At 45.7% G+C, this 13,492-nt stretch overlaps 1 protein-coding gene across 1 annotated transcript in view; it reads left to right on the forward strand.

The window, feature by feature from the left end:
* Positions 1-13,492, forward strand: part of AHSG (alpha 2-HS glycoprotein) — a 155,425-nt gene that overhangs the window by 99,493 nt on the left and 42,440 nt on the right. The window contains exon 5 of the mRNA XM_069618629.1: positions 2,866-2,979. Within this exon, the coding sequence (XP_069474730.1) occupies positions 2,866-2,979 (114 nt within the window). The remainder of the gene's footprint in view (positions 1-2,865; positions 2,980-13,492) is intronic.

Consider the following 13,492-nt stretch of genomic DNA (forward strand, 5'->3'; position numbering starts at 1 on the left):
TGGTTCTGAATGACACTCCTACTCATGGTTAAGATCTCTTTCCACAGCTGGTTCTGAATGACACTTCTACTCATGGTTAAGATTTCTAACAGAGCTGGTTCGGAATGACACTCCTGCTCATGGTTAAGGTATCTTTCTACAGCTGGTTCTAAATGGCAGTCCTTCTCATGGTTAAGATCTCTTTCCACAGCTGTTTCTGAATGACATTCCTACTCATGGTTAAGATCTCTTTCCACAGCTGGTTCTGAATGACACTTCTACTCATGGTTAAGATTTCTAACGGAGCTGGTTCGGAATGACACTCCTGCTCATGGTTAAGATATCTTTCCACAACTGGTTCTGAATGGCAGTCCTACTCATAGATAAAATCTCCTTCTACAGCTGGTTCTGAATTACACTCCTGCTCATGGTTAAGACATCTTTCCACAACTGGTTCTGGATGACACTCCTACCCATGGTTAAGATCTGTTTCCACAGCTGGTTCTGAATTACACTGCTGCTCATGGTTAAGACATCTATCCACAGCTAGTTCTGAATGACACTCCTACTCATGGTTAAGATCTCTTTCCACAGCTAGTTCTGAATGACACTCCTACTCATGGTTAAGATCTCTTTCCACAGCTAGTTCTGAATGACACTCCTACTCATGGTTAAGATCTCTTTCCACAGCTAGTTCTGAATGACACTCCTACTCATGGTTAAGATCTCTTTCCACAGCTGGTTCTGAATGACACTCCTACTCATGGTTAAGATCTCTTTCCACAGCTGGTTCTGAATGACACTTCTACTCATGGTTAAGATTTCTAACGGAGCTGGTTCGGAATGACACTCCTGCTCATGGTTAAGATATCTTTCCACAACTGGTTCTGAATGGCAGTCCTACTCATAGATAAAATCTCCTTCTACAGCTGGTTCTGAATTACACTCCTGCTCATGGTTAAGACATCTTTCCACAACTGGTTCTGGATGACACTCCTACCCATGGTTAAGATCTGTTTCCACAGCTGGTTCTGAATTACACTGCTGCTCATGGTTAAGACATCTATCCACAGCTAGTTCTGAATGACACTCCTACTCATGGTTAAGATCTCTTTCCACAGCTGGTTCTGAATGACACTTCTACTCATGGTTAAGATTTCTAACGGAGCTGGTTCGGAATGACACTCCTGCTCATGGTTAAGATATCTTTCCACAACTGGTTCTGAATGGCAGTCCTACTCATAGATAAAATCTCCTTCTACAGCTGGTTCTGAATTACACTCCTGCTCATGGTTAAGACATCTTTCCACAACTGGTTCTGGATGACACTCCTACCCATGGTTAAGATCTGTTTCCACAGCTGGTTCTGAATTACACTGCTGCTCATGGTTAAGACATCTATCCACAGCTAGTTCTGAATGACACTCCTACTCATGGTTAAGATCTCTTTCCACAGCTAGTTCTGAATGACACTCCTACTCATGGTTAAGATCTCTTTCCACAGCTAGTTCTGAATGACACTCCTACTCATGGTTAAGATCTCTTTCCACAGCTAGTTCTGAATGACACTCCTACTCATGGTTAAGATCTCTTTCCACAGCTGGTTCTGAATGACACTCCTACTCATGGTTAAGATCTCTTTCCACAGCTGGTTCTGAATGACACTTCTACTCATGGTTAAGATTTCTAACGGAGCTGGTTCGGAATGACACTCCTGCTCATGGTTAAGATATCTTTTCACAACTGGTTCTGAATGGCAGTCCTACTCATAGATAAAATCTCCTTCTACAGCTGTTTCTGAATTACACTCCTGCTCATGGTTAAGACATCTTTCCACAACTGGTTCTGGATGACACTCCTACCCATGGTTAAGATCTGTTTCCACAGCTGGTTCTGAATTACACTGCTGCTCATGGTTAAGACATCTATCCACAGCTAGTTCTGAATGACACTCCTACTCATGGTTAAGATCTCTTTCCACAGCTAGTTCTGAATGACACTCCTACTCATGGTTAAGATCTCTTTCCACAGCTAGTTCTGAATGACACTCCTACTCATGGTTAAGATCTCTTTCCACAGCTAGTTCTGAATGACACTCCTACTCATGGTTAAGATCTCTTTCCACAGCTGGTTCTGAATGACACTCCTACTCATGGTTAAGATCTCTTTCCACAGCTGGTTCTGAATGACACTCCTACTCATGGTTAAGATCTCTTTCCACAGCTGGTTCTGGATGACACTCCTACTCATGGTTAAGATCTCTTTCCACAGCTGGTTCTGGATGACAGTCCTGCTCATGGTGGTTAAGAGTCGCTCCACAGCCGGTCCTGAGTGGCCAACTTCAAGATGGTTAAGAACGCCTTCCACGCCATGTTCTCAAAAACGGTTCTATTGATGGATAAGAATTTTTCCCACCACTGCTAATGAATGGCAGTCTCGTGAATGCTAGGTCATGTGCATATAGTTTCCTGGTGTGAGACAAATGTATAGTCCTAAGGGAGTCACATGGGCCATCACGATAGGTTCTTAAACATTGTTTATTTTCTACAATCAAAGATCTGGGCTTGCAGCACTGTGTTGAAGTCTCCCCCCAAATTTACAAAGCTATTTTGGAATTGTTGAAATAGAGCAATGCACTGAAAATATAGTGTAAAGGCAGAATACATGTTGTGAAAATGTAGTGACAATAATAATATCCTCTAGTATGATCCTCTAGTGTGATGTGTGCCATTCAAAACGAATGACGTGGATCTTAACGGTCACACACACACATATTACATGTATATTAAAGATTATGAACCAGTGTTTAGATATGCAACGATTATAAGGGTGTGTTATTCCCTTTTGTAAGTTGAAAAGCTAAACACTTATTTTCTTCTTGGCCAGACTCTTCCGGAACATGCAGTTGAACTTGAGTTTGTTGTTGCTGCAACTAACTGCTCAACACAAGATGCAAAGAGTGCTCCGGACAGCTGTGTGCGACTGACTGGGGACGATGCAGTAAGTAGCCAACGTTATTGAGTCTGTGAGATAATTTGCTAGAATGGTGCAGAAGGGGTGGTTTGGTTTAAGCCGTACATTAAGGGCCTGATTCCCAAACAATTAGGCAAGTGAATAGAATGCAGGGAATGTGCTTCTGTCACTTGCATGGCCTGTACATTTCCCCGGGGGCCGGGCTCCAACGCAAATGATGCACACAGACTACCAACACCCACCTAGAAAAGTGGTAGAAGTGTACCGAAAACAGTAGTGGAACTGTGGTCTTGGCAGGGGGGAGGGTAGGCGGAAGCATAATGCAACATGTGACAAGGTGTTGCAGCCGGGGCATTCCAATAGTCTAAGTGACAAGTAACTAAGGCTCCTATTACAACTTTACACTTGCACAGGGACAGCAATGGACACATAATCTATATAGAATGGTGAATATGGTCGTGCCAAGTAGAGGGATGCTAAAGAGAAAACAATAAGAGTAGTGGAACGCCGCTCCCGACTGTTGCCGCACACTTCGATCACTGACCTAGAAGCTAATATGCATTTCACCACGACGGGTCCTCAAACGTTATGTCACTGTGAAATGTGGAAAAATGCACAGAAGGGTAACCAGTGACCCTTTTATGCATCACATGGGCCTGTTCCAAACAAAGCTTAAGCTTATGCGTAGCGTATTATAACATTTCAAAGCACCTCCCATTTGTGAAGGGGTATGCATATGTGCAGATGCTCTTTGGGAATCAGCTGCATGTTACTTTACGCAAAGGAAGGGGTGCAGATCCCTTCATTGCAGCAAATATCTGTGAATCGGACCCGTACTGTTAAACCCTAAACCTGGAATTCACACCGTGCCACAAAAACCCAATTGCAAAGCTCTGGATCTAATAGGAAAGATTGCAGAGGCGTGTACACTGGCAAATAAACACAGAAAAGCATGCAGAGGCGTGTGCACCGGCCAATAAACACAGGAAAGCATGCAGAGGCGTGTTCACTGGCAGATATACACAGGAAAGCATGCAGAGGCGTGTGCACTGGCCAATAAACACAGGAAAGCATACAGAGGCATGTGCACTGGCAGATATACACAAGAAAGCATGCAGAGGCATGTTCACTGGCAGATATACACAGGAAAGCATGCAGAGGAAAGCATGCAAAGGCATGTTCACTGGCAGATTTACACAGGAAAGCATGCAGAGGCGTGTGCACCAGCCAATAAACACAGGAAAGCATGCGTAGGCGTGTTCACTGGCAGATATTCACAGGAAAACATGCAGAGGCGTGTGCACTGGCAGATATACACAGGAAAGCATGCAGGGGCTTGTTCACTGGCATATATACACAGGAAAGCATGCAGAGGCGTGTCCACTGGCAGATATACACAGGAAAACATGTAGAGGTGTGTGCACTGGCAGATATACACAGGAAAGCATGCAGAGGAAAGCATGCAGAGGCGTGTTCACTAGCAGATATACACAGGAAAGCATGCAGAGGCATGTGCAGTGGCCAATAAACACAGGGAAGCATGCAGAGGCGTGTGCACTGGTAGATATACACAGGAAAGCATGCAGAGGCATATGCACCGCCCAATAAACACAGGAAAGCATGCTGAGGCGTGTTCACTGGCAGATATACACAGGAAAGCATGCAGAGGCATGTGCACTGGCCAATAAACACAGGGAAGCATGCAGAGGCGTGTGCACTGGCAGATATACACAGGAAAGCATGCAGAGGCGTGTTCACTGGCAGATATACACAGGAAAGCATGCAGAGGAAAGCATGCAGAGGCGTGTTCACTGGCAGATATACACAGGAAAGCATGCAGAGGCGTGTGCACCGGCCAATAAACACAGGAAAGCATGCAGAGGCGTGTTCACTGGCAGATATACACAGGAAAGCATGCAGAGGCGTGTTCACTGGCAGATATATACAGTAAAGCATGCAGAGGCGTGTTCACTGGCAGATATAAACAGGAAAGCATGCAGAGGTGTGTGCACTGGCCAATAAACACAGGAAAGCATGCAGAGGCGTGTGCACTGGCATATATACACAGGAAAGCATGCAGAGAGTGTTCATTGGCAGATATACACAGGAAAGCATGCAGAGGCGTGTGCACTGGCCAATAAACACAGGAAAGTATGCAGAGGCGTGTGCACTGGCAGATATACACTGGAAAGCATGCAGAGGCGTGTTCACTGGCAGATATACACAGGAAAGCATGCAGAGGAAAGCATGCAGAGGCGTGTTCACTGGCAGATATACACAGGAAAGCATGCAGAGGTGTGTGCACCGGCCAATAAACACAGGAAAGCATGCAGAGGCGTGTGCACTGGCAGATATACACAGGAAAGCATGCAGAGGCGTGTTCATTGGCCAAGAAACACAGGAAAGCATGCAGATGCGTGTTCACTGGCAGATATACACAGGAAAGCATGCAGAGGCGTGTTCACTGGCAGATATACACAGGAAAGCATGCAGAGGAAAGCATGCAGAGGCGTGTTCACTGGCAGATATACACAGGAAAGCATGCAGAGGCGTGTTCACTGGCAGATATACACAGCAAAGCATGCAGAGGCGTGTGCACCGGCCAATAAACACAGGAAAGCATGCAGAGGCGTGTTCACTGGCAGATATGCACAGGAAAGCCTGCAGAGGCGTGTTCACTGGCAGATATATACAGGAAAGCATGCAGAGGCGTGTGCACTGGCCAATAAACACAGGAAAGCATGCAGAGGCGTGTGCACTGGCAGATATACACAGTAAAGTATGCAGAGGCGTGTTCACTGGCAGATATAAACAGGAAAGAATGCAGAGGTGTGTGCACTGGCCAATAAACACAGGAAAGCATGCAGAGGCGTGTGCACTGGCATATATACCCAGGAAAGCATGCAGAGAGTGTTCATTGGCAGATATACACAGGAAAGCATGCAGAGGCGTGTGCACTGGCCAATAAACACAGGAAAGTATGCAGAGGCGTGTGCACTGGCAGATATAAACTGGAAAGCATGCAGAGGCGTGTTCACTGGCAGATATACACAGGAAAGCATGCAGAGGAAAGCATGCAGAGGCGTGTTCACTGGCAGATATACACAGGAAAGCATGCAGAGGTGTGTGCACCGGCCAATAAACACAGGAAAGTATGCAGAGGCGTGTGCACTGGCAGATATACACAGGAAAGCATGCAGAGGCGTGTTCATTGGCCAATAAACACAGGAAAGCATGCAGATGCGTGTTCACTGGCAGATATACACAGCGTTAATATGTGTCCAGTGGTCACTGGTCAGATGCTGTAATTTGCCAGGACTGTTTCTTAGGTGGGGACCGGCCTCCCATAGGGGTATTTTGATGACACTGGGGTCTCCCCGATCTAGCGTAAGGCGACTGCTCAATGATGATGAGGTGGGGGGGACTCATATTGATGAAGCAACACATGTTTAAAGGCATTCCACCCCAGCATGCCGCTCTGGGATTGTTTGAAGTGGGTGGAGGAACGATTTCCAAAGACGCATCTGGCGCTGTGGAACCCCCGGCAGAGACAATGATCCCCAATATCGCTTAACATGTGTGTTTTGCTGAGAGCACATTCACCCCAAAAGGCGTCTGCATGGTGCTATAGCCAGATGACAGATGACTATCGTTGCCCAGCTCAACTGTACTTATTTTATTGACTTCAGAAATATGAAGGGCTAAGAGGACCTGCCAGGATTCAAACCTGTGACCATGACGTGAACCACAGACTAGTGGATGCGTCAGTCCACTGAGACACAGACCCGGCCTATGAGAATTAATAGGCAGCACCATGGCAGGCCCTTGCTCTAAGTGTATGGAGAAAAGCGCTTTTCGCCGACTTAACCTCTAAGATGAATAGGAGCGTTATCATAAGTTACTCTTGTGATTCAACAGGAATGTATTAATAAACCAGGTCAGCCCAGGCGTACTCTATAGAGAAAGTTTGCAAAACAACTTTTCTAAAACATGATCTTGATGTTGGCGATTTCTTCAGGTTAAAATGATTACAAACTATGATCAGGTCATCAAGACATAGTGAACTCATGACAATAATTCTTTCATTATTTGTATTCCAATTTCCTTATTTATACACCATTTACATTTTTTAAGAAATTATACAGTCATATAATATTAACAAAATAGTACTTTTATACAAAATTATATTAGTAACTAAAATAAATGATATTTTGAGCAAATTCTGTCATTGAAGAAGGCCTCCCACTCCTGAGCCTGAAACATACTGACATGTTGGCATATTTCACATGTCAGCACATGTTTCACATGGTAGGTAACACGTTTCACATGTTAGAAATAGTGATGTGTGGATCATGTGACAGCAAACACTGATCCCAGCTCTTGACACTATTCGGACTTCCCACTGATTGCTGATGGGTGCCTGTAATCCAGCTGGTCACTATCTCATCAGACAGAACTCTATGTCTTGGACTTTGCATTTTGCTCTTTGCTATGTGAATCAGGCTTGCCTTATTCAGTGAGTAAGACCCGCCACTCTCACCCCTCATAGCCAATGCTTCACCAATATGTTCATGCATGTCCCGCCAAGGCCTGTATCTGCACTGAACCATGCACTCTTTGTTAACTTTTCCCTCATTACCCCCATGTTCCTCTTCCTTGTCCCAGTGCTTGGTTATCTAAAGAAGCTTTGTCTTAATGTCAGTATCGCCCAACCACAATCTCTTTCTTCTTCAGTCCTGCTTTTTCTCTGTCCAAAAGGGACAGTGTCTACAGGCTTGGGCCAGTTCGGGCTGACCTTTGGTAAAATAAGTCTATGACTATCAACTCCACTCTCACAGCTAATGACATAGCTGATTACTCTGCTGCAAACATTTCCAAAATTAGAGACTACCTTGTGACATCCTGCTCACTCTCTCCTCCTACATTTTACACTCTGCCTACTCTACCATCATGTCCTGCATCTTTCTCTCCCACTTTAGTCACACTAATACTTACAAAGTGCTATCTCTACTAGTGAAGTCTAACCCCTCTTGTGCCCCATCAGATCCTCTTGCTTCTCCGCTTGTTAAGCCTATTGCCCCTTTAGTAGCCTCTCACCTCGGTGAACTCTACAACTTGTCCTTCGACTCTGCTGGAATTGCCTCTGTTTTCAAAACAGCCATGGTCATCCCTCTCCTATAAAAGCAAGGGGCTGACCCAAACCTACCGGCTAACCTTTACCCCGTCTCCCTCTTTCCACACTAGTCTAAAGTGCTTGAAAGGGTTGTGATCAACCGTCTTAGCAATGTCTTAGACATGCACACCCTTCGAGACCCCCTACACGCAGATTTCAGCTCCTGTCACTCCACGTAAACTGCTCTCATGAATGCGTCCAACTTCATCGCCTCTACTAAGCACTCAAACGTATCCTCTTTCCTAATTCTCTTTAACTTGTCTACTGCCTTTGACTGTCGATCAATCTGATCTCCTTTATACTCTCTTTCCTCTTAGGATTTGCGTGAGCCCTTGCATGGATTTAATCCTACCTTGCACCATGCCAAATATCTGTCTTCTGGAGCAACACCACCTCTCAACTCACTCCTCGAACTGTTGGTGCTCCACAAGCCCTTTTCTTTTGTCTGCTCCTCTTCACAATCTACACCTCTGCTCTTGGGGAACTAATCACCTCCTTTGGGTTCTTGTACCAACTCTTCACAGATGACACCCAAATCTTCTTCTCTTCTCCAGAACTCTGCTCTTATCACGCTATCAAATGCCCAACTGTCTCTCTGCCATTAAATATTGGATGGCTTTGCATTCTCTGATGTTAAACTCTACCAGAACATAGGTGCTCTTCTTTCCTGCCCAAATGTCATTCTCATCTCTTCCTCTGCCTATCCGGTTCCCAGCTGACAGTCGCCCCTACTCTTATTCAACTAGAAACCTCAGCATCATCTATGACCCATCGCACACCTTCTCTACTTTCATCTCCAAAACTAGAACAGCAGCTTGCCTCAACCTCCTAAATATTAGGAAAATCTGGCACCTCCTTTCTTTCAACACTGCCAAGCATCTCTTAACCACTCTTGTCTTCTCTAAACTGGACTACTGTTCCAGCATCCTCTTTGGTCTCCCCAACTGTGCTTTCTTTCAGTCCTCTCAACAAGATCATTAGCTTCACTGCCAGGACTCTCTTTGAACTCCCTCACTTCACACCAACTTCCTCGTACCGTCACCAGGCTGGATGGTTGATGATGCAAAACAGGGCCAGATTTAAATTCCTTCTCCTCCTTCATAAATCTATCCATGATAAGGCACCACTGTATATATCCTCCTCTAGCCAACTCTGCAAGCCTTCTTGTAATCGCTTGTGGCTCCTTGCTCTCCCTGTGCTTCCTCAATTCCATGCATTCTCTCTTCTTGCTCCATTGGCATGGAATTCTCTTGCCCTGGACATCCAAGAAACAGTCTGCACAAATTTGTTCAAAACCAAACTAAAAGCTTAACTCCTTGCCTCCAAGTTACCCTGTTAACCTACCTCTCATCTGCCTACTAGATAAAAATGTTCCCTAGCCTCTAACCTGCCTCAGACCCTCACTTCCTCTGTCTCCTCTTGAGTACTTCGCCCATCATGACATAGCTGAAAGTACTGCTGACCTGCATTTAAAAATGTCCAATGATGGTTGTCCACTTATGTATTGTCCCCATTGACTGTTTCCTCTACTGCCCGCCACAATCTGCTCAGAATGTCCCCCAGAATCACCTGACTGTAAGAAGCTCAATACTTCCAGTCAAATCTGATTTCTTCTCTTTTGAACAATCTTTTGTGATCAAAAGAGCATTGTTCCTCCTGTATACAAATAAATAAATAAACCTGAAGGTTTGATCTTCTGTGGCCTCTTCTGGACTGAGGGGCCAGTCTACAGGGTATTCTGTTGAGCCAATAGTTCAGAAAGAAGCAGTACCAACCCTGTCGGTTAGCAAGGGTACAGGCTGTCTTGAAGGTGGGTTATGTATTGGTGCCAAGGCAATGCTTGCCCTGAGCAAGGGGCTTGGTACCGTGCAGGCTTCTGTGGGTGTGTATTTAGAGTGCACTGTTAGGAGCAGTACACTTTTTTCTAACCTGTGAAACAGGGGGCATGACTGCTTGCATCAATATACACACACAGAAGAAGAAGCATAGTGATACTAGCCACTCATACCCATCCCCTTCTTCCTCCACACCAACCAGAAAGAGTAAGGGGAGGCACTGCTCTTGGCCTGACCAGGGACAAAAATAAAATAGACTTTGAAAGAGGGGTAGGAGCCAGATAAGCAAAACCTCTGCTCACAGAAGAGCCAGTAATTGCATTTTCTTCTCCTTCACCTCTTCCTCATGTTCCTCTTCGTTTTCACCGCTCTCCTTATTTGAAGCTGCTAGGGAAGAGCCCACTGAAAAATACTTAGATGCAGTGTTGACATAAAAGGTGCTGATTCACATGTCACAAAGAATGCAGCTCGGTTTGGCTAACTACGGTACACCAAGCAGTCCCAGGGTGAGATAATTAAGGGTCTCACTAAAGGAGGGTCTCCCAATGATTAAACTGATCAAGAACAAGCTCTTAAGTATTTGGAGGATGCAGAATGCATTTCAGCACATCAGTTTATGGAAACATTTTATTTTCTGGTCCATGCTGGTAATGCTGGCTCAGGAAATTTGAAACCTACCTCATGCCTACGATGTACACGCATCCGACAAGTTTGTTAGAAGACTGCTGATCAATCTTGCGACTGATGAAGTTAAGGATCTTATTCCCATTTTCCTGTCAGATGAGGTTGTCTCATACAAGGAACTCACAGAACCACTCAAAGAACCACTAAGCACATACGTTGACCGCCGGAGGAACATCTATCATGAGCGACACAAGTTCAACACCATTTGACAGATAGCAGGTGAATCCATGGACGCTTTTGCAACCTGTCTACACAAGTTGGTGGCACACTGTGATTTACACAAATTCACAAATGAAGAAGCAATCAGACTTAGAATCATTGGAGGATGACTGTCTTCGTCATTTTGAAAGAAACTACTCTGAGAACCGCTCACTCCCGCAACATCATCTCAGAGACCAGCAAAGGATCTGTAAATGAACAGATATATCAGATTATGCAAAGAGGAAAGAACAAATATCCCAACAACAATCCACTGATGAGGTACCAATCATCATGAAGATGTTATCGCTGCAGCCTACCATTCCATCATGAAGGAGTGAGGTGTTCCGCATTTGAACAGAAATGTGCCAACTTTGGTAGAGAGAATCATCTGGCAGATGTCTCTAACTCTGTACCCAATCCACTGCAAAGGAGCGACTTCACACCAGCCAGCCAGGCAAGATACTCATGCACGTGGCTCAGGACCGATGAGAAGAGACATACATGCAAGAAGAGATCTTGTGATCCTTTCACCCCCGACAATCTAGAGAGAGAGAGAGAGGGGAGAATGATTACGTATACATGATGTGTGGCCCAGTGACATTGACCGAAAGTGAACCCGACATATTTTCCGGGGACGTTTAGTCCAAATTCTTCATCAGCATGGGTGCTACGGTTATGCCATCAGAACTGGAGGTATTCCAATGGGCTGCAAAAGGCCTGGTACAAAATCATGGAAAATTCTCAGGGACACTCCGCTACAAAGGGAGACGTGCATTAACGGAGATTCACGTCCTTTACGGAGCCGTCATCAGAAGCAATCTGGTATGTTGCCCCACGGCCAACAAGATGAACATTGCAGCAGTAATATATGCCATGCATCACAATGCTCTAGTAACACAGAAATATCCAGCCCTATTCACAGGGATCGGATGCCTTAAGGGGAAACCAGTAGCTCTTCACATTGATGAGTCCATAACACCAGTGGCACGACCTCCTCGTAGAATACCGATTCACCTTCAGCCCCAGTTTGAGAAGAAATACGATGCCTTCTAGCGAATGACATCATCGAACCAGCTAGTGGTCCATGACTGTGAGTATCCCACATTGTAGCGGTACTGAAGAAAGGAATAATAGATAAGATATGCATATGTGTTGATATGAGAAAGACACCCTGGGATGCACCTGGATTTCAAGATCAGACTTCTAAATGGTGCCAAAAGGTTCTCAAAGCTCAACTTAAACAAGGGCTATCACCAGATCAAATAAGACTAGCACTCCAGATACATCACCACTTTCGCCATGCACATTGGCCTATTTCAATGCAAAAAACTCCATTCTGGCATATCTTTGGCAGCAGAGATATTGATTGATTGATTGTTTATTTATTATGCGCTTATAGACAAGTGTTTCAAAGTGCAACTATGCATGGGAGGGGAAGACATAGGGAACACAAAGACAAACAATCTTACTGGGCAAGATACATTTAGGTCATGCATGTGTACAGAAACAGGAAGTGAATGGGGGGGAATGGGGAACAAGCACGGCCAGTCCCGTCAGAACATGGGATAAGTGCAGAGAGATACCACTTTAATGGGTCGTAATCGAAGTGCAGTAGTGCTAAGGCAAGTGCAAGGCCCGAGGGCAAGTGCAGGAGACTGGCGAGGAAGCTTGGGACCTGTGAGGCTCTGAAGGTGCACCAGGCAGCCAGTCGGCAAAACTGAGCAAGTAGAGGAGAGAGAGTGAGAGAGCAGAAAGAGGTGGTTAGCAGGGGTGGGATAGAGAGAAGGAGGAGGCAAAGAGGAAAGGTTTGAGGAGTTTCCGAAACTTAAGGAGATCCAGCTCAAGATGGAAAGAGGAAGGGAGGCTGTTCCAGAGGGAGGCACCTGTGGTGGATAAAGATCTCCCCCAAGTGTCTGCTTGGGGAAGCGGCTCACCCTCAGAGAGGCGGAGGAAGATGAGTGGAGGGTTCGGGAAGGTGAGTTTTTAGGGAGAGAGCATTGCAGATAGAGTGGGCCCTGGCCCCAGGGGGCCTTGTGAACAATGCAAAGTGTCTTGAACGTAATCCTTGCAGCCACGGGGAGCCAGTGAAGGGATTTTAGCGCCTGAGAGATGCGGTCCCTGGGCTTGAGGCAAAGGATAAGTCTTGCAGTTCTGTTCTGGATGAGTTGAAGAGGACGGAGGGTAGAAGAAGGCAGGTTGAGAAAGAGGCTGTTGCATTAGTCCAGCATAGAGAGGGCCAGGGCTCTGGAGATGGTGAGCCTCTGGGGGAAGGTGAGAAAAGGTAGAATACCTCTGAGAAGGTGCAGTTGGTAGTGGGACTTTTTTGAGATGTCCGGGATGTGAGACGTGAAGGATAGAGTGGAGTCGAAGATGACCCCCATATTTTTGCCTCATTGGTAGGTGGAGGTCCAAGGCTAAGGGAGACCAGCCAGTGAGAAAGAGGGAAGGCTGGATCAGGGGTCCCAATTAGGACAATCTCTATCTTACTGACATTAAGGCAGAGGTCGATTGCAGCACACCACGGCTGAATTGTGGTCAGACAGTCAGGTATGGGGGAGGAAGAGGAATAGGCAGAGGGTAGCCTGGATGAGAGCTGGTTGTCAGTCATGTAGCACTGAAGTTGTAGGTCAAGGTGTCTATCATATGG

This window comes from Ambystoma mexicanum, chromosome 10 (assembly GCF_040938575.1).
Source record: "Ambystoma mexicanum isolate Mex_15411 chromosome 10, UKY_AmexF1_1, whole genome shotgun sequence".
NCBI classification, from domain to species: domain Eukaryota; kingdom Metazoa; phylum Chordata; class Amphibia; order Caudata; family Ambystomatidae; genus Ambystoma; species Ambystoma mexicanum.